Source organism: Lepidochelys kempii, chromosome 16 (genome assembly GCF_965140265.1).
Source record: "Lepidochelys kempii isolate rLepKem1 chromosome 16, rLepKem1.hap2, whole genome shotgun sequence".
Lineage (NCBI taxonomy): Eukaryota > Metazoa > Chordata > Testudines > Cheloniidae > Lepidochelys > Lepidochelys kempii.
In genome coordinates, this window is record NC_133271.1 from 11,236,644 (window position 1) to 11,254,110 (window position 17,467).

The 17,467-nt window shown below is 51.5% G+C and overlaps 1 protein-coding gene across 1 annotated transcript in view; it reads left to right on the plus strand.

The window, feature by feature from the left end:
• The window catches only part of LOC140899299 (uncharacterized), a 258,414-nt gene that overhangs the window by 213,352 nt on the left and 27,595 nt on the right, over positions 1 to 17,467 (plus strand). Inside the window, exons 32-43 of the mRNA XM_073314570.1 lie at positions 321 to 374; positions 2,046 to 2,099; positions 3,186 to 3,239; positions 4,308 to 4,361; positions 5,186 to 5,239; positions 5,525 to 5,569; positions 9,379 to 9,423; positions 10,136 to 10,243; positions 13,121 to 13,174; positions 14,105 to 14,158; positions 14,973 to 15,026; positions 16,114 to 16,221. Coding sequence (XP_073170671.1) covers positions 321 to 374; positions 2,046 to 2,099; positions 3,186 to 3,239; positions 4,308 to 4,361; positions 5,186 to 5,239; positions 5,525 to 5,569; positions 9,379 to 9,423; positions 10,136 to 10,243; positions 13,121 to 13,174; positions 14,105 to 14,158; positions 14,973 to 15,026; positions 16,114 to 16,221 — 738 coding nt within the window. The remainder of the gene's footprint in view (positions 1 to 320; positions 375 to 2,045; positions 2,100 to 3,185; positions 3,240 to 4,307; positions 4,362 to 5,185; positions 5,240 to 5,524; positions 5,570 to 9,378; positions 9,424 to 10,135; positions 10,244 to 13,120; positions 13,175 to 14,104; positions 14,159 to 14,972; positions 15,027 to 16,113; positions 16,222 to 17,467) is intronic.

A 17,467-nucleotide genomic window follows, 5' to 3' on the forward strand; every position in this document is an offset into this window, starting at 1 on the left:
ATGGAAACGTTCCATGCTGCGAAGGGGGAGGTGTTCTGTTCCAACCTTACTGGAATGCTCTGTTCCAGGCTATTTTTTTTAAATGAACTTTCATCGGTGACCAATCCACAGACACACAAGAGCCAAGTATTACAGAAGCCCGTTCCAGGAGAGCGTGCGGCTGTGAGCACATACAGCTTACCAGGAGCACCAGCATTGGTCCCGTGGCAGGCTGCACCGCTCTTTGGCAGGCCATACCCCTGTGTGTCTCCCTTACCAGTAACACTTCCCCGCCCCCAACTTTCAACATTTATGTTGTGATCTTTTGCTGTTCTCTCCAGGGTTCTGGTGGCTTACCAGGTGACAGAGGGCATGATGGACCTCCTGGACCAATAGTAAGGAGCATCTTCATTCTGCGGTAGTTTGTCTGTTGCGTTAGTCTTCCCAGCACTAAGGCAGAAAGTCCGCTGCTTTGCTGTGTGCCCTGGGAGGGTGGTGGATGGTAGATAGGGGCTGAATTCCCTTACCAGCCATCATCAATATGTTGCTGCTGTTCTCTCACTAGGAACAGGTGGGAGGATCCAACCCCCTTAAGCAGAGGTTCCTAATTTTTTCTTATTGTGTGCCCCCTTCCAGACCTACCAGCTGCCTGTGTACCCCTACCCTTCTCATCACTAGTGTTCTTCTTAACACTACCTGTCTTTAGTCATCTGCCCATATTTCACTGTTGCGTACAGATATAGTTCTAGTGTGCCGTATACAACTCGGGGGGCGGAGGGGGACAAAACCAAACCCTGGCTAAGTTCTGGGCTCAGTTAGACTGGACAGTTGCCAAGCAACTGAACCTGGGATCTGTACCTCAGCATCTCTGTGTGTCTGTGTTCTCACTGGTGCACCTTGAAGTAAATTAACTACTGTATTTTATATAACAAATTCCCAGAGTTTTAAAGCTTCGTCTGAGTAGTCTATTATGAAAATGCAATAAATAAAATAATTAATAAATCCATCTTTACACAGTTTCTCCTGCTTACCCGCAAGAGATGTCTCACGTACCCCCCAGCCCCCCATAGGGGTACGTGTGCCACAGATTGGGAACCCCTCCCGCAGAGTACTCTTAAAGGGCTTGACCCAACACCTGTTAAAATCCATGAAAAGTCCCAATTGGCAGAAGTGGGTGTTGGCTCATGCCTTGAATGGAGAGGAGAAGACTGCTGCCTGAGAGACACCTCAACAAGGAGGCGCTTCTCTTTCCTTCATGTTTTTTCATGGGTGGTGTGCAATGCTTACGTCACTCCCTGGGCCTGTATACATAAGGCTGGTTTGGGGAATCCGATCACTGAACTTCTATGACGAAAATGCATCTACAGTGAGTCTGTACAAACCTCCCCTAGGTGCCCGCAGATAGAAAAGTCTAATGGAAATCCAGAGACGGTGCCCATTTAGCAGTGCTATGCCAGAGAGTAAATAACATGGGACCTGCTGCTGGAGCAGCCAGTAACAGAGAGCTGGCAGTAAGCTGTGGAGCAGTCACATTGTGAAGTAGCATTTGGTCTTATGACCCCCCCAGATGATGCAACCACTAGGGGTGTCATGATCACGTGCGCTGGGGCAGGCTTCAGAGTCCACCCAGGACAGTGCACGCATGTGAACGCACAGAATATCCATATACAGCTGCCAGGGCCCAAAGGCACCCAGATCTACTTACTTTCTCAGTCAATAAGGTGACTGTCTTGCGCCATCCCCAGAAAGAATGTCTGAGAATCCATTAACTGCTTTACTGCTGCGCAGGGCATCAGGTATACTGAAGACAGTGCCCTGTGAGTGCCACCCAGCATGCCAGGTTCAGTCTCTCTGCAGTGCCAGCTTTGGGCTACTGGTGATCGAGGGCTACTGAACATAGCCAGACAGGAGCTGCGGCAACTATCCATAGAGGCAGAGTTAATGCATTACGATCAAATATTAACTAGATTGCCATGCTCAGCTAAGTGAGCAATGAGTGCCAAGGCCTGAAATGGCCTTATAAGGTGACTCCGTTAATGACACCTCTCTCCAAATGTTGTTTTAAGGCCCCTCCAGGAAAACCAGGACCAGATGGAGACCCAGGTTCACCGGGGCCAAAGGTAAGAGCCACTAATGAGATGGTGTACGTGTGCGGGGTGATGGAACTCCATGGAGCCATTTCATGTAGCTTGGTCTTAATGACAAAAGGCTTCGCTTAGTTGGCATTTTGGAATGTTCTTCTGGGATTGGCTCTGTGGTAGCATCTCTTCAGAGAGAGATCAGTGTGAGGCTGGGTGGGTCCCTTATTTTGAAGTGCTTCACAAAGTGGATAGCGACAGAAGGGTGCTTTTCAATGACACACTGAAACATCGGACATGTTGTCTAGACTCCTGGGAAAAGGGCTCATTACATATTAGCTGGATATCAACACGTTCCAGCTCAGGCTCTTGCTGGCTCTGAGCCAGAGGAGCCTTTATGTATTTTCTTTTATCTCCCAATACGCACAGTCCCAGCTGCCTCAGGCCATGTGACCTCTTGAATTACCTGTCTTGGCTCTCTGCAGAGAGAAGAAGCTCTGCCACTTTTCCCCTTCCCATGGTGCAGTCTGTGTTGCTAGCTTTGATTTCCCCAGATGGCCCAACATTGCACCTGGCTGAACACTGGAGCTGGGTGGCAGGTTTTGGACAACTTTTTTTTGGAGGAAAGATGAAGATTTGAGTCGACCAAAACACCGTGCGAATCTATGTCGAACTCACCAAATTGTTTCAGTCAGGAAAAAATATCAAAACCGGCTGTTTTGAGTTTAACATCAATGCTCTTAAATTCAAGAAAGAAAGAAAAATGGTTAAAAACCCCTCACGTTAAATGAAACGCTTTGTTCGACCCAAAACAATTGTTGGGGGGTGGAGTGTAGTGGCCAAATCAAAGAATCAGATATTGGTACAACTCTATAACTTGTCCTTTTGGAGCCTGACTCCGAGTATCCACAGTCCTCACTGAAGCCAACAGGAGTTGCAAGTGCTCAGCACCTTTTAGGATTAGACCCATAAAAGACAATGTCTGTTTGGATGAGCTTTTAGCTGGTGAGATCTATGCACCCTAGTTCTTGGTCATCTTTTACTGCTCCTTCCATGCTGACGTTGGCACCATCTGTATTGAAGCCAGTCTTGCTGCATTTGTTACATTTTTCGTTTCTTTCCGGTCAGGGGCTGCCTGGTAAACTTGGCTTGGAAGGATTGCAAGGACCTGTCGGGATGTATGTAAGTGATACCCGTCTGTTCCCAGTGCAAAATGAGGCCTAGCAACAAGCAGGCAGCTGTTTGAGCACATATGGGGCAGAGGCAGAGAGAGGGTGAGCTTGGAAAAAAATAGCTGCCCGGAAGGGAGGCACAGAGGCACCTGGCACCTCTGACATTCAGTGTAAGGGGCTTTTATAGAGTTACAGGCCCTGCCCAGCTGTGCACCATTGGCTACACTGGGTATATCCCTGGAATTTCCTCTGTGCAAGGAACAGGGCGCAAGTCAGTGAGAATGGCTGGCTTCGTTCAGGCCAGTTTTCCAATACTAGCTTATTGCCCCCCTACTGGCGTGGCAGAACTAACCCCCTTCCTCTAGTAGTCCCAGACCTGAATCATGGGTCTGCCCAGAAGAGGTTTGGTGACTTCCACCTTGTTGCTTTGAGGGGAGGTTTGGAAACCCTCATGTTGCGTTGTGCAGCTCTCGGCCCTGATCCCCGGGTTAAAGTGAGGCACATACAGCTTCACATACAGCCTCTTTCCCCACAAGATCTCGCCTTCTTCTCTGGCTAAATAAATAAGCTGAATGGGCACCGTCTGCCCTGCTGAGCCCCTCTTCACCCCAGCTGTGTGCTATTTGAATAAGCAGAATGATACTCAGGACTAGCACATCCCATTCTGGCGGCGGGAGGGGTGTGGTCTAGTTTTTGAGTGACCATTTTCAGTGCTCTCATGAGGTTCTCCTAATCCAGTGGGAAGGGGGCAGCGTTAAATGTCTGAGGGGTAGCCAGCTAGGCATGGCACTGCTGGCCAAAGCAGCTGGAGGGCCACAAGACTCTCATTTGTAAGAGATTGTTAAGGTTGGTTTAAGGTAAGGTGGTTAATTTGAGAAAAGGCCAAATAAACAGAGGCAGGTGTGTGAAACCTTAACCTGTGTGATGACCACCACCTCTTCTGGACGTCTGGTGCCACATCTCGGACATGAGCACCGCCATCCATAGGCTGCTAGCTTCCTCCATTTCATCCCTCTCACTGAGAGAGAATACAGTGTGTCAGCCTTAACTGACCAGTATCAATGGCTTTCTGTCCCAGGGCTACCCAGGACCTGTTGGTGACAGAGGAAAGCCAGGACCCATGGGTGAAAAGGTAGGACCGTGAAAGAGCTACAAAGATGAAGATTGTTGGGAACTCTGGGATGACCTGCAAAGAGGTTTTTCTTTGCCATTTACTGGGGCAGTGACTGTGGAGAAAACGATCTACTTCCAGTGCTAGGAACAGGGTGTAGGATTAGTCTCTGCAGGATCCGACTGTACTGTTCTTCCAGTATCTCTGGTATCTCTTGTGCTGCTTATGCTCCTTCCCCCACCCACCTCCCCATTCATTTCCTGGCGGACCAAAGTTGGATTTAAAAGAAAGTGGTGGTGGTTTTGAATTCAGAGGGGAAATGGCTGTAGAACAGACATTTAGGGTGGGAGCAATATGAACACAGTGAAATCCTGCTACATCTGTTCGTCACTCCATGTTACTGACAGAGATAGGCCTGAGTTGCTGGGTTCCAAACTTCCTTGAAATTTAGGAGTTTGCATTTCCAGTGTCTGGGTTTGGCTTATTATAAGGACCTGTTAAAAAGGCTGGATCCCAGATCAAACTTTGTGGGTGTTTGGGGTGTTGACTCTGGCCTATCTCAAATCAGTTGGGCACACTTATTGGTATTCATGTCTGTGAAGTTACCCTACAATCGTTTCCCAAACTCCAGCTTCCTGTCTCCACCAACGCACATCAGTAGCACTCGCCTCTAGAACTGGTCAGGACATTTGTGTAGGCTTCCCCCTCACCCCTATTTTCTGACCAGCTCTCCTTAACCTTCTCAACCTATTCACCATTCTTCACTGAGAGATGGCTGCTGCTGCACCCAAGAGGTTCTTCAGCAGAACAAATATTAACAAACTTCTTTCTGCTCCTTCTTGCAGGGAGAGCCTGGAATGCGAGGCCCACCAGGATTTCCAGGAAAAGCTGGTCCCAAAGTGAGTATTGTTCCCTGCCTCTCAGTAGAACCAGCCTGTAGCACACCCCAGAACTCCAGGGCCCATCTGTTTTCTGTGGGCACTGATAGGTCTGATGTGACTTCCGCGCCCAGCGGTTAAATGAAGTCTGGTGCAGGCCTGCGGGTTGTTGAAGTGGTTAGCTTGAGCCTCTGTGGTGAGAAGGTCAAAAAGCCTCTCAACCAACCGGCCTATGTGCAGTGAGCGCTCAGCAAAAGGGGGGTGAAATATTCAGGCTCTGATCTCTGCCTCTCTCTCCTCACACAGGCTCCCCCTGGCCCACCTGGTGGGAAAGGTCCCCCTGGTCCACAGGTATGTCCCATCCTGTCTTTCCTCTCTCTTTACATGTGGCAAGATGCCCCAGGTACTGCAAGGATTCGGCCAGCTTTGCCAGCTCATTTAACACCGGTGTGAAAGGTCAGGGCACGGACAGGGCCCCCACGAGGCCATGACTGTGCTGTCCTTGGGCTGGGTGCTCGCATCTAAGTGCTGGAGGCCGGAGCAGCCCTGCACACCCAGACCTGGCCTCCTGTGTGGTCAGGCCAGTCAGGAGGAGGGTGGGAGCTGAGTTTGCCCCTCTGTGGGTTTCCACAGGGTTACTGTGCCTCTGCTAGGACACCCCAGCGGTGGAAAGCGGCAAGGGGCGCGCTTGTTAGAGCTGTCTCCGTCTGTTCATGGGTGCCTCCTGGGGCTGGATCCCAGCCCAGCCCAGCCAGGTGGAGCAAAGGAGCCCTATGGGGATGAGAGCCTGTGTCAGGGATTTTGGTACAAAAAAAGAGATAACGAGGGGCCTCCCACCTTGATTGCGGCATGGGGTCCACCCCTCACGACAGGCCCAGTGTAATGACTTCTAGGGCACACCTGCGGAGGAGCAGCTACCAGTGGCTGAGCAGACCCCAAATAGGAGCTGGCTCACAACTCCCCCCCAAGTAACAGCAGGTGCTCAAGAGCCCCGGGGGCAGTAACAAAGAGAAGGCAATGCCCCTGGAACTTCCTAAGCTGCCCTCCCCCTTCCCAGTTTTTTCCTGCTCCATGTAGAGGCCATCACTGTGACAGAAACACCTGAGCCCAGGTAATTTAGTTCCAATTAATGTGTCAACACTTTAGCTGCGTCAGCTCAGCCGCCAGATTGATATCTCCCTTTGGAAGGGGAGTTGGCTGTCACATCTGCTAACCTGATTGGCTGGTGCCGCATTGTGTGAACTTCCTGAGGATGGGGGCAGCGTCAATACGGTCACCTGGGTTGACGGGGGTGGGGTGGGATCGGGGCAGGCTGGCAAGACGGGCGAGGTGCCATGGAGACGGGGGTGGGTTTGCCACGGAGCTGGTGCCCCCAAATAGGCAGTAGGGCTGCAGGGAGCACGCTGCTCAGCTCCCCTCTCCCCCAGCTCCAGTGCAGGTGAATCATAGTTTCCAAATGGAAAAACTGGAATGCAGGGCTAGTGAGCCTTGCGGGGAAATATTTTGCTGCAGGGGGGTAAGAGAGATTTGGGGGGGAATTGAGAGGAAAAAGATACTCCCCTTCCCTTTCCCCTGTACAGAAGAACTTTATCGTAAAGGGCAGGATGGGAGAAAATTATCCATCCCTTTGTGTCCCCTTTACACCAGTCCCAACTTCTCCTCCTCCTCCTCCAAACTACCCATCACCCTCTCCCTCTTTCACCAAGTGACTCCATTCTCCCTTTATTTAACCCACTTCTTTCCCAACTCAAAACTTCCTCCAGGCTCTTCAGCTCCCCCCAACCCAACCCAGCTCAGACAGCGCCCCCCCTCCCCGCCCCGAGTCTGAGAACCACTTGTCTTACTACGTAACCTCTCCTCCGCTCTGGACCCGCATCTGCCCTGCACTCCCGGCTCAGCATGACCCCCTGTTTCCACATGTAACACACCCACACACTCCCTGCTTCCAGCTCAGAGAGCCCATGCGCAGGATCCGAATTCCACCTTTTCTCCTCCGCTTGCCGCTGTGTCTGGGAAATGAGGAGCGGAGGCAGCAAGGAGCCCGTGCAGACCCCCCTACGCTTTGCCCATGTGGGGCTGAACTGAAAGAGCCCCCACAGAATCCCTGTCCCCTGCTTTGTGCCTCCTCCCTCTCCTGCCTGCAGCTGTCATGCTGCAGGGCCAGCTGGGGGCAGCCAGGTATCCTTAGAGCCGAGCAGGAAATGGTTTTCCCATCCTATGAATACTGTCCAGGGTTTGGGCGCTTCTCCCATTCCACGTAAGGGACTGAGACCTTCAGAAGTGTTTTTGATGAATAAGCAATGCAAGGGATGCCCCAGGGTAGCCAATAGCACCGTAGTGAGGGTACTCGCCTGGGATGTGGAAGACCTGCCAGCCTCTGACTTGGAGCAGGGACTAGAGCCTAGGTCTCCCACATCCCCGGCGAGTGATCTAAGCAGGGTATTAACTAGCTTGGGGCAGTCTCGCTCACGTTCTCATTTTGACCAGCTCTTGCATCCTGGACCTGAGAAACCTTCCTCGACCGAAGTTCTGTCAAACCCAGTGCCTTCCCGCAAACGGTGTTTTGCTTTTGATGAACCCGTATTTTCCCATGAAAACCTTTTGGTCGAAAAATTTCCAACCCCCGGAGGTCTCCTGCACCTGAAATCCCACCTGTGGCAGGAAGAGGTATTGCACTCTGCAGTACGCCAGCCACATGACTCTAATTTCAGAGGAGCGGCCGGGTTAGTCTGTATCCGCGAAAAGAACAGGAGGACTTGTGGCCCCTTAGAGACTCACCAATTTATTTGTGCGTCTCTAAGGGGCCACAAGTCCTCCTTTTCTTTTCGTGACTCTAATTGTGGCCTTAGCTTCTCAATATTGGCCACTAATGCCCACTCACCCCCATGGCTTTGGATCAGCCCTCTGGAGTTCCTGCTTTCAACTTTAAGCACCCAAGTATGACCACTTTGGTCAAAGCTCATACGGCCTCTGGGCAGCCAGACCTCTCGAGGCTGCCGGAGATTGTGGGACATTGTGCATTTTGGTTGATTCAGGCTCCCTGTTCCACTGCACCACAAAAATAGGCACTGGGGTATGCGTAACAGACTCCCTCCCCATAGGCACTGGGGTATGCGTAACAGACTCCCTCCCCAGCTACCTTGGAGTCTCAAGGAAAAGGTATGGAACTGGGATCTCCGAGGCCTTCAGTTCCAGTCTCACCTCTGCAGAATGCAAGTGCTAGAATGCGGTTTTCTGGTTGATTGAATTCACAATGTGAGAAACCGTCTTTAAATTAGATTTTACTGTTCAGAATCCTTTATAATCTGTAAATGGAGGCCGTGCCATGCAGCAGAATGCAGCTGCTCCCCGTTTCAGCTACTCATCTGAACATGTTCTGATCCCTCGTTGCACCTGAGAAGGTTTGCAGCTTGGGAGAGGAGTCATGAAGACAGTTAACACACACTGACCTCCATTTCAAATACTGCAGGTCGAAGCTGCGGTGTACCCTCGACATACTGAGTATATTTTTCAGCAATAAAGTTACCGACATTTCCATCTTGTGTCCTTAGTTCGGCTTGGCCTGAGCCAGTGCATTTCTCTCCCTCCTTGGTTACAATTGGCCCTGCAACACATGAACCCCGGGCAGGGATTCTGTGGGGTTCTTTCAGTTCAATCCCACGAGAGCAAAGCACAAGCACGTGTTCCCTGCTCCTGATTTTCCAGACTCAGCAAGACACTTCAGTGCACACGTGTCTCCCCTGGGGAGAGGATGAGAGAACCACGGACATGTGACCAGTGTGTAGTCACGTTACTTAATGCACTGCTGCAAGGTGCTGAGATACTACAGTGGTGAGCAAAGTAGAAGAAGGCGTAGAGACTAGAAGAGAAACAGTAGTTTTGTGTTACATAGGGTTAACAAGTGAATAGATACCCTCGTCTCTTTGCAAACATAGGCCCCTGGGACGTGGCACTTATCAAAGGCTCTGTGCTTGTTGGAGACATTCGTTATGTTGGTGGCAGACCGCTGCAGGGGCCCCACCTGAATTAAACTGTGTGTGTTCTGTTTGCATTATGGAAAAGCTGATTGCATTCCCCCTCTTTGAGACAGGTGGTCTCTGTGCCTAGGTGGGAGCATCTCACCTTCTACTATTAAGCAGTGTATGACCTCTTTGTTTCAGGGGAGACTGGGAGACCCAGGTCCTAGAGGACTTCCGGGACTGCTGGTAAGTAGAAGACAGATAGCTGTGTGCTAATGCAGTTACCACCCTTCTGGTGTCCGGTCATGTGACACTGATGGAGCTGGAAAGATGCACATCCACATCCCTCCAGAAACTGATTTGTTTCCATCTTTTGGCTGAGCGCTGCCCTATGTAAAATGATTTGGTGGTCTCAGTCCAGCTGTCAGTGAGCATGTGTCCCAAGCTAACTGGTGACAGAATGGGTATGGAGACTTCACCACCCTCACACCCTCAGAGGGGACCCCTCCAGCTCTGGGTAAGGTGCACTGGATCATAGTGTGAGGCAAAGCTGCCTGGCTTATGGTCAGTCCGTATTTATTCTGCAGAAGAGGTCTGGAGGATGCATTCTACAAGTTTTGTCTTTCCAGCATCCTTGACCACAGCAAAACATCTAACTTTTTAAAACTTTTTTTTTCAAAAGTGGGGGAGGGGGCGAGATGGATTCCGAAGATTAGGTATTAGGCGAATATGCCTTTGTGAGCTACGTTTTAAATACTTCTGGGGACTCTGATGGTGCAGTTTATAAACATACGAGTGATTTTTTTTTTAAATCATTTCACTCCTCACCTTCTCAGCTCTTCGGCGAAGTAGCTGACTACTGGAACTCAAATGCCACCTGATGTGTGTGTGATTCATAGAGTAGCTCTTCCCATCTACATGCAGAGATAGATGCATAGCTGTTCTTTCCTTTGCGCAGGGGCCTCCAGGCATTCAAGGGCCAGACGGCATCCGCGGTAAGCCTGGTGTGCCAGGAGAGAAGGGGTCTGTTGGATTGAGTGGGGCTGCAGGACCAGCTGGATACCCAGTAAGTACAGATTCTGATTTCTTTGACTGATGTGTAAGGTGAGAATGACACCATCAGTTGCCACTCCACTTGTAAGCGGGATTAGAGACGTACTCCATGAGCTGGTAGATGTGATCAAAGCTAAACTGCTGAAGGAGATCTCCTCTTCTCCAGCTCCACGGCTTTATTGTCTTAGTTACGTATGGCATGGCTACAGATCTGCCGAGTGCCAAGTACCTTACCCCACCCCGCAGTTACCCCAAGACATGTAACCTGCATTTCCATTCCTAAGCTCTACAGCACTGAATCTCTTATGAGACAAAGATTTGGGATAGCCCCCAAGGCCCTAATAAAATCCAGGTTTGATGGTATATGCACCACCACTCTTCCCCTACCCTCTCCATCTGGGCATGCCAAGGGACATCAGTGCAGTGGTTCTGAAACTTTACTGAGGTGACCCACCAAGTGCATTTATCTTTTTGGGGGACCCACCAATGAGAGAGAATGAAAACTACCACTTGCTAGGAGGAGTCATGCAGGGCTGTGGAATGCTATTTAAAGTGCAGGAGCCCTCAGACCCCAAGTCACCTGCTTGGCTCTCTCTCCCCAACCTGCTGCCCCTCTCTTCCCGGGGCTGGGCCGCAGTCACTCCCAGGCTGACTGGCCACTTGCTGGTTCCGGCTGCCTCCTCCACACTGCTGCGGTCCAGGTCTTGCTCCCCATGCCACTGCCTGCTGCCCCTGCCCAGTGGAAGCGAGCGGACCGGGGAGAGCACTTCTGGGGCACACACAGGGTGGGGAGCGATGTGGGCAGTGACAGCCGACCCCCACTTGGTCCTTCTCACAACACACTGGTGGGTCACACCCCACCATTTTTGAACATCGCATTAATGGAAACAATGGTTCACGTCTCGGGTGGGGCACCAGGTGCAAGGTTAAAAGATAAACTGTTCAAAAATGGTGATAGATTTGGGGAGACCAACTTTTGAGCACTCTCGAAGGGGGGCCTGATTTCCAGGTGCTCGGCTCTGTCTGAGAAACAGGCCCTCTTCAGGGGTCTCAAGTTGCCCCCACCCCCAAATAACTAGTCACTCTTGAAAATCTTGGGCAAAATAACTTCAGCTCCCCAAGACAGGGTTACTCTCTACAATTGGCATGCAACAGCCTCTGCCTTCCTTACGCTCCACTGTGCATGCAGGATGGGCAGAGTGTAACCCAGCGCCTTGCCTTGTATTCGCTGCTTGTGTCTCTGGTAGCCCGTGGCCGCAGCAGGAGGCTCCCCTGAGGCACCTCTTAGCTCACAGTCATAGCAGAGCGCCATGCTGTGGAACCTCCTCCAGCTCTTTGTAGAGGGGCCAGATTTTCAACTTTTAGGCATAGGGAGGGGTCTGCAGTGGTGAGCTGGAGCCGGTTGTTAAATTTAGAGGCCCTTTTAGAACCGGGTTGTCTCATGAGTTCTAAAAGGGCCTCTAAATTTAACAACCGGCCAAAAGTGGCGCCTTAGGTGCCGACTCCGTGGGTGCTCCGGGGTTGGAGCACCCACGAGGAAAATTTGTTGAGTGCAGAGCACCCACCGGCAGCTCCCCGCCTGGCCCCAGCTCATCTCCGCTCTGCCCCCACCCCTGAACGCACCATCCCGCTCTGCTTCTCCGCCCCCAACCCCAGTTTCCCGTGAATCAGCTGTTCGCGCAGGAAGCCGGGGCGGACTGAGAAGCAGGACGCGGTTTCATGCTCAGGCCCAGGGAGGTAGAGGTGAGCTGGGGCAGGGGGTCGCGAGAAGGGCCGCCCGCGACGCAGCAGGTAACCCGGGGGGCGCCCAGGGGAACCGCTCCCAGTCCCAGCTCACCTCCGCCTCCCTGGGCCTGAGGGCGAAGCCGCCGCTTGCTTCTCAGCCCTCCCTGGCTTCCCGCCGAACAGCTGATTCGCGGGAAGCTGGGGAGGAGGGGGCGGGGGCAGAGAAGCAGAGCGGGGTGTTTCAGGGGAGGAGGTGGAGGCGGTGCGGAGGTGAGCTGGGGTCGGGCGGGGAGCTGCTGGTGGGTGCTCTGCACCCACCTAATTTTTCTCTGTGGGTGCTCCAGCCCCGAAGCACCCCTGGAGTCGGCGCCTAAGGTGCCACTTTTGATGTGATCAGTGGGGGGAGCAGCTGCTCCCCCCCCAGCTACGCTACCCCGCCCCTAGGAGCCAAAGGGACCTGCCGGATGCTTCCGGGAGCCGCCCCAGGGAAGAACCGCCGGGACTCCCCACCTCACCCCCCAGCAGGTCCCTCTGGCTCTTAGGGGTGGGGTGGGTACCCACTACGGTGGCCCACGAGACCCTCCTGCATGGTTCTGGGGGCAGTCGGGGAGGGGGGTGGATGGGGCAGGGGTCCCTGGGGTGGGCATCAAGGAATGCAGGGGGTTGGATGGGGCAGGAGTCCCGGGGGGCAGGAGCAGGCCACGACCCCCTCGTGGGATGAGGAGGAAACTGGTTGTTAAGATTTTGGCAGCTCATCACTGGGGGTCTGTGATAGGCATTTCTGGCAGCCAGGTTGGAAACTTAGTCCATCAGGGACTCTGTGTACCCACAGATCCTGTGGCTTGATGTTCAGCTCCTTTGTCAGCCTACCTTGTTCTTTCAGTCTGGGTTATTGGGTGTGACGGGTGTCGCAGTGATGTTTTCCCAGTGGATTGTGCCAGGAAGTGTGAGCTTGCCAGAGGCATGAGCACCAGGATCTAGTGAGAGAGCACTCAAAGGTGATACACAAGCCCTTAACGAGAAGCTGAAGACTGGCTCATCCTGTTGGCCACCGGGTTGCGTGGTGCACAGCATGTTCTATCACCACTCCTGCGTGCAATGTCGGGGATTGGCAAGGACTCTCCAGATTAGGACATGATTGCTAATTCAGTTCATGCTCTTACAGGGCCAGGAAGGGCCAGCTGGGCCTGAAGGGCCTTTGGGGGAGAAAGGAGAGAAGGTAAGGAGGTGAAAGGGGCACATGGTTCCACATCTCTGCAGTTGCATGGGATGCAGTGTTACAGATTCAGCACCGCTGCCTGCACAGAGTCTGAGTTCATTAATGAAGGATGTGTGCCGAGAGGAGAGACAAATCCACACCCCCACACGCATACATGCTTGTAGTTCAAATCCTTGCAGGGGGTTGGGGAACAAGACGCAGTGCATGGGGACAAAGACGCAGTGCATCTCCACAGAATTGTTCTCCTTACACATTAGAATTATGCTCCCAAGGGCAAACAGATTGCAGTCGTCTTTGTGGGGCAGGGGCTGGAATCCCCAAGTAGGGAGAACACTGCATTGTGCCCAAAGGGTAAAGTGAGAGCGTTTGGGGGACAGGAGGAGGTTGAGCTATAGCACCCACACACCTTCCAGTGCCCCCTCAGCAGCCTCTCTCCGGTAACACAGATAACTTTACCCCTTTGCTTCTCATTGACATATCCATGTGCAATGAGCTCGCATGGACCAGGAGCTCTCCCACCTGGGGAGCTCGCTCCTCTGCCTTCCTCTCAAGAATTGCATCCCAACCTCAGTCACCCCAGATCTCTTGAGTCTTGCTTGCCTCCAGCAGCCCTGATTATGCCCCAGATGAGTGCTATTCCTTCTTAATGGGGGATACCTGCCCAGGCTGGGATGCACTAATGCACACCCCCCAACCCCTCCTCTCCACATTATTTGGGGTGGGGGTCAGAATACTAAATGGAGAAATGTAGGTAGGAACATCTGCTACAATGGGGAGTAAAACTCTGCAAACTCTCCCAGCATGTCTGTGCTCAGATGTCACAGCTTGGTGATACTAAGTTCAGACCATTCAAAAGCTTGAAGGATGGAGACTCTTCGGTGCAAACCCTCACTAAGATTAGTTGCTCTGTTGAATGTCTTGTTTCTTTAGGGTGAAGTGGGAGAGCCGGGAGAAGCTGGCATCAGAGGCCTGGATGGAGAGCAGGTAGGGTGGTAATGCCTAGCTCTTCTATAGCACTTTTCATCCTTCGATCTCAAAGGATCATTATCTGTGTTTTATGAAGAGGGAAACTGAGGCACAGAGCAGTGCAGTGATGTGCCCAAGGTCACCCAACAGGCCAGTAGCAGAGCTGGGACTAGAACCCATGTCTTTTGAGTCCCAGTCCAGTGCTCAATCCACCAGGCAATACTGGTAAATAGGTCAGGAAATCATGTCCTCTGTCCCCTTTTTAATGTCCCTCTCTCTGGACTTTTCCATTCCCCTTGGCTTCCAGCTGGCGGGAGCAGTAGCGTTTGAGGGCTGCTTGTTCCAAAGGAAAGCTGTGAGAGTTGAGACTTTGTCATCTAAGTTATCAGAGTTAAGTATTAGTGCTGCCTTAGGGCAGGCCTTCAGCCAAATAATATGTCTGCAAGGCAGGATTTGGTGTAATCTGGTGTTGAGTGTGTGTTACAGGTCCCACTCAGAGTCTGTAACAGCCCCAGCTGGGCAGTTGTGGCTCTTTAGCTCAAGCTTTTGGCTCTGGAGGTCCCCATTTCAGTCCCTGGTGTGTCAGCCAAGATGGCTTCCATCACCTTGACAACCTGCCCAAAAGAAGGCCAACTGGGGATATTCAGCTGTAACTCCCCTGGGTGTCCTCTCTCAGTTTTCATCTACTGGGCGACTTCCAAGATTGCCCACCACGAAGCCCTGTTCTTGTTCTAGCAGCGCTGAGTCGCAGGTGTGTCGCTATTCAGTGTACGCTACCATAGGGTACATAAACTCTTAAAACGTTTGAGCTGATCTATTTTTCCCTCCGTAGGGTTCCCCGGGACTCCCTGGAGTGGAAGGTCAGCCTGGGTCCAAAGGGGAGCAGGTCAGTACTTAAGATGAGTTCTAAAATCTGGTTTAGGAAGCTGAAATCCTTGAGGCAATGCTAATTCCTGACCTGAATTTGTGGGCAGAAGCCTGGAGAAAATTCCCCCACGGTGCTTTGGAACTCAAGTTGCTGCAGGAATCCCTGTGCTCAGATACACGCTTTGATGCTCATTCTGTATCTGTGGTTCTAGAGCGTGCAGAAACTGGAACTTAAAGGGAGGCCTTAACCTACAATTAATAATCAGGCATTTTAAAAAAAAAAATCATCCTTACCCATGTTACTAACCGCTGCTTAGGCTGTTGCAAATGAAAGAGCCCTCACTTAGTTCCCTTTTCATGCCGTGCTCTGCTTGCACAATGAAAACACACCCGTGAGTTTTACTGACAGGTTTTCCACCCTGCATACAGAGCGGCACTGGCTACCACTACCAGAAAACATGAGCACTCGGGCTTTCCGAGGCCAGTTGGCACGGTTGTCGTGTTCGGAATAAACAGCCAAGCCTTCCAGTGTTTGCGGTTCATCCATCATTATCGTCAGTGCCCACGGGCAAGATTTTCAGAAGCGTCTAAAGGAGTTAGGTGCCCAGTTCTCATAGATTTTTTTTTTCCAGTGGGAGTTGGGCACCTAACTCCTGCAGTGCACTGGGGAGAGAGTGTTCCATCCATGGCAGTCGACAGAAGACACCAGCCTCCGGCGGCTGTCGTTTTACTTTATTATCATTCATTTACTGTTTTGTGCCTGGTAAATAATCACTGTTCTCCGGAATCCACCCTCCCCAGACAGCCTCAGCAGTTAGCCTTCTTGTTCTCTCATTGTGATTCAGGGGGAGGACCATCATCCTTCAGGAAACCCCAGTCCACATGTCTAAGTTACTCTTCTTGGGAATTTTCCTCTGTTTGTTGTTACAAATTATAGCAAGTGTCTGCTGGAATGGAAACCCACCAGCCTTACCCCCTGCATCCAGATGTCAGGATCTATCTGATTGCTGAGGCATTAATGATTTATACTGACAATCAGCAGATATCCAGAACACAGCTGGTAAGGTTGGCTGGATAATAATACTTGTCATCTTCCTCTTTTCCAGGGAGAGGCAGGAATCCCAGGGGCTCCAGGTGTCAATGGAGGCTCTGGGGAGCCAGGAGAGGAAGGGCTGAAGGGAGACCCCGGGGCACCTGGGGAACTAGGACAAGAGGTACACTTCCGGCCTTCTCTGACAGGTGGCCCATCACCATGGTAGCCGTGTCACTGTAACCTACTAGAGAAGGCTGCAGTTGTGATCATTGTGATCCGCGAGTGGGGAGCGAGATTGAGCAACCAGGGAGGAATTATTTGGATGGCTGGATTATTAGACCTAGCTAAACTGAGGGCTCTGAGATGGGCTTGGGGAGGTCTTGTCAGGGTGCGGGGAGAGGGCGGTACGGCCCCATAGGGAGTAGCACTCTCTGATCTGCAGCTGGGGACCAGCACTGGCCCTCTCCACCAGCTTATTTTCCATATTTATATTTCCTGCTCCTCTCGGGACAGGATGTTACTTGCAGTGGTAGCAAGCAGAGTTTTGACCCAGGAAAGGAAGAAGAGGCAGAGACATCATGAAGTCACTAGGAACTTTGCTACAACCATTGACTTTAAATGGAAGCTGCTCAGATCCTACCGCGATGGGTAGCAGTACAAGTAATGTCTGGGCGTGGCACTAGGAACAGGGTTCGTACGTTTTAGGTTAAATGAACGTCAGAGAGAGCTTGATGGGAATTTTTTTTTTCCTTTCTGTTGGCAATTTTGATTTCTCACAAGAAACTTTTTCTTTCTGAAAAATCATTTTCGCTGAAAACAGGAGGGGGTGGGGGTGGGGTGGGGGCAGGAGTTCAGCCAAAAGAAAATTTGATTTTCAGTTTTCCAACCAAAACTCATTTTATTTTAATTTTTTAAAGGAAATTTGACACTTTTTGTGAAAATTCTCATATTGAAAACCCAATTTTCCATTTAAAATGGAAAATTGGGGGCCGACTATACCTGGTGATGGGTATTTGGGATTTGTCCTTGGGTTTCTGAACTTCCCTGTATAGCAACCCTTTCCACTTGCTCGTGAGGGGCCAAGGCCATGTAAGATTATGCACCAGCCCCCTCTGCTCCCATCTCCTGCTTGCTTTGGCGTGGACGTGGCAATTTCAAACCATTTCACCTCGATATCCACTCTGCATCTGCTGTGTAATATCAAAACCACCACCCTGCCCACCCCAGAGGCACAGCAGTGCTACAAATGAGTCTAAAGAAACTGCCCCAGCTCTAAAACTCTGTTACAAACCACTGGAATTCCATCCTGCGGCAATGTCAGAGCAGGCAGATCTCTCTGCCAGGGCCAAGGGATAGAAGATGCTACTTGGATGTGATAATAACTCCTGCTGGTCAAAATTACACAAGTGAATTGCATACAAAATAGA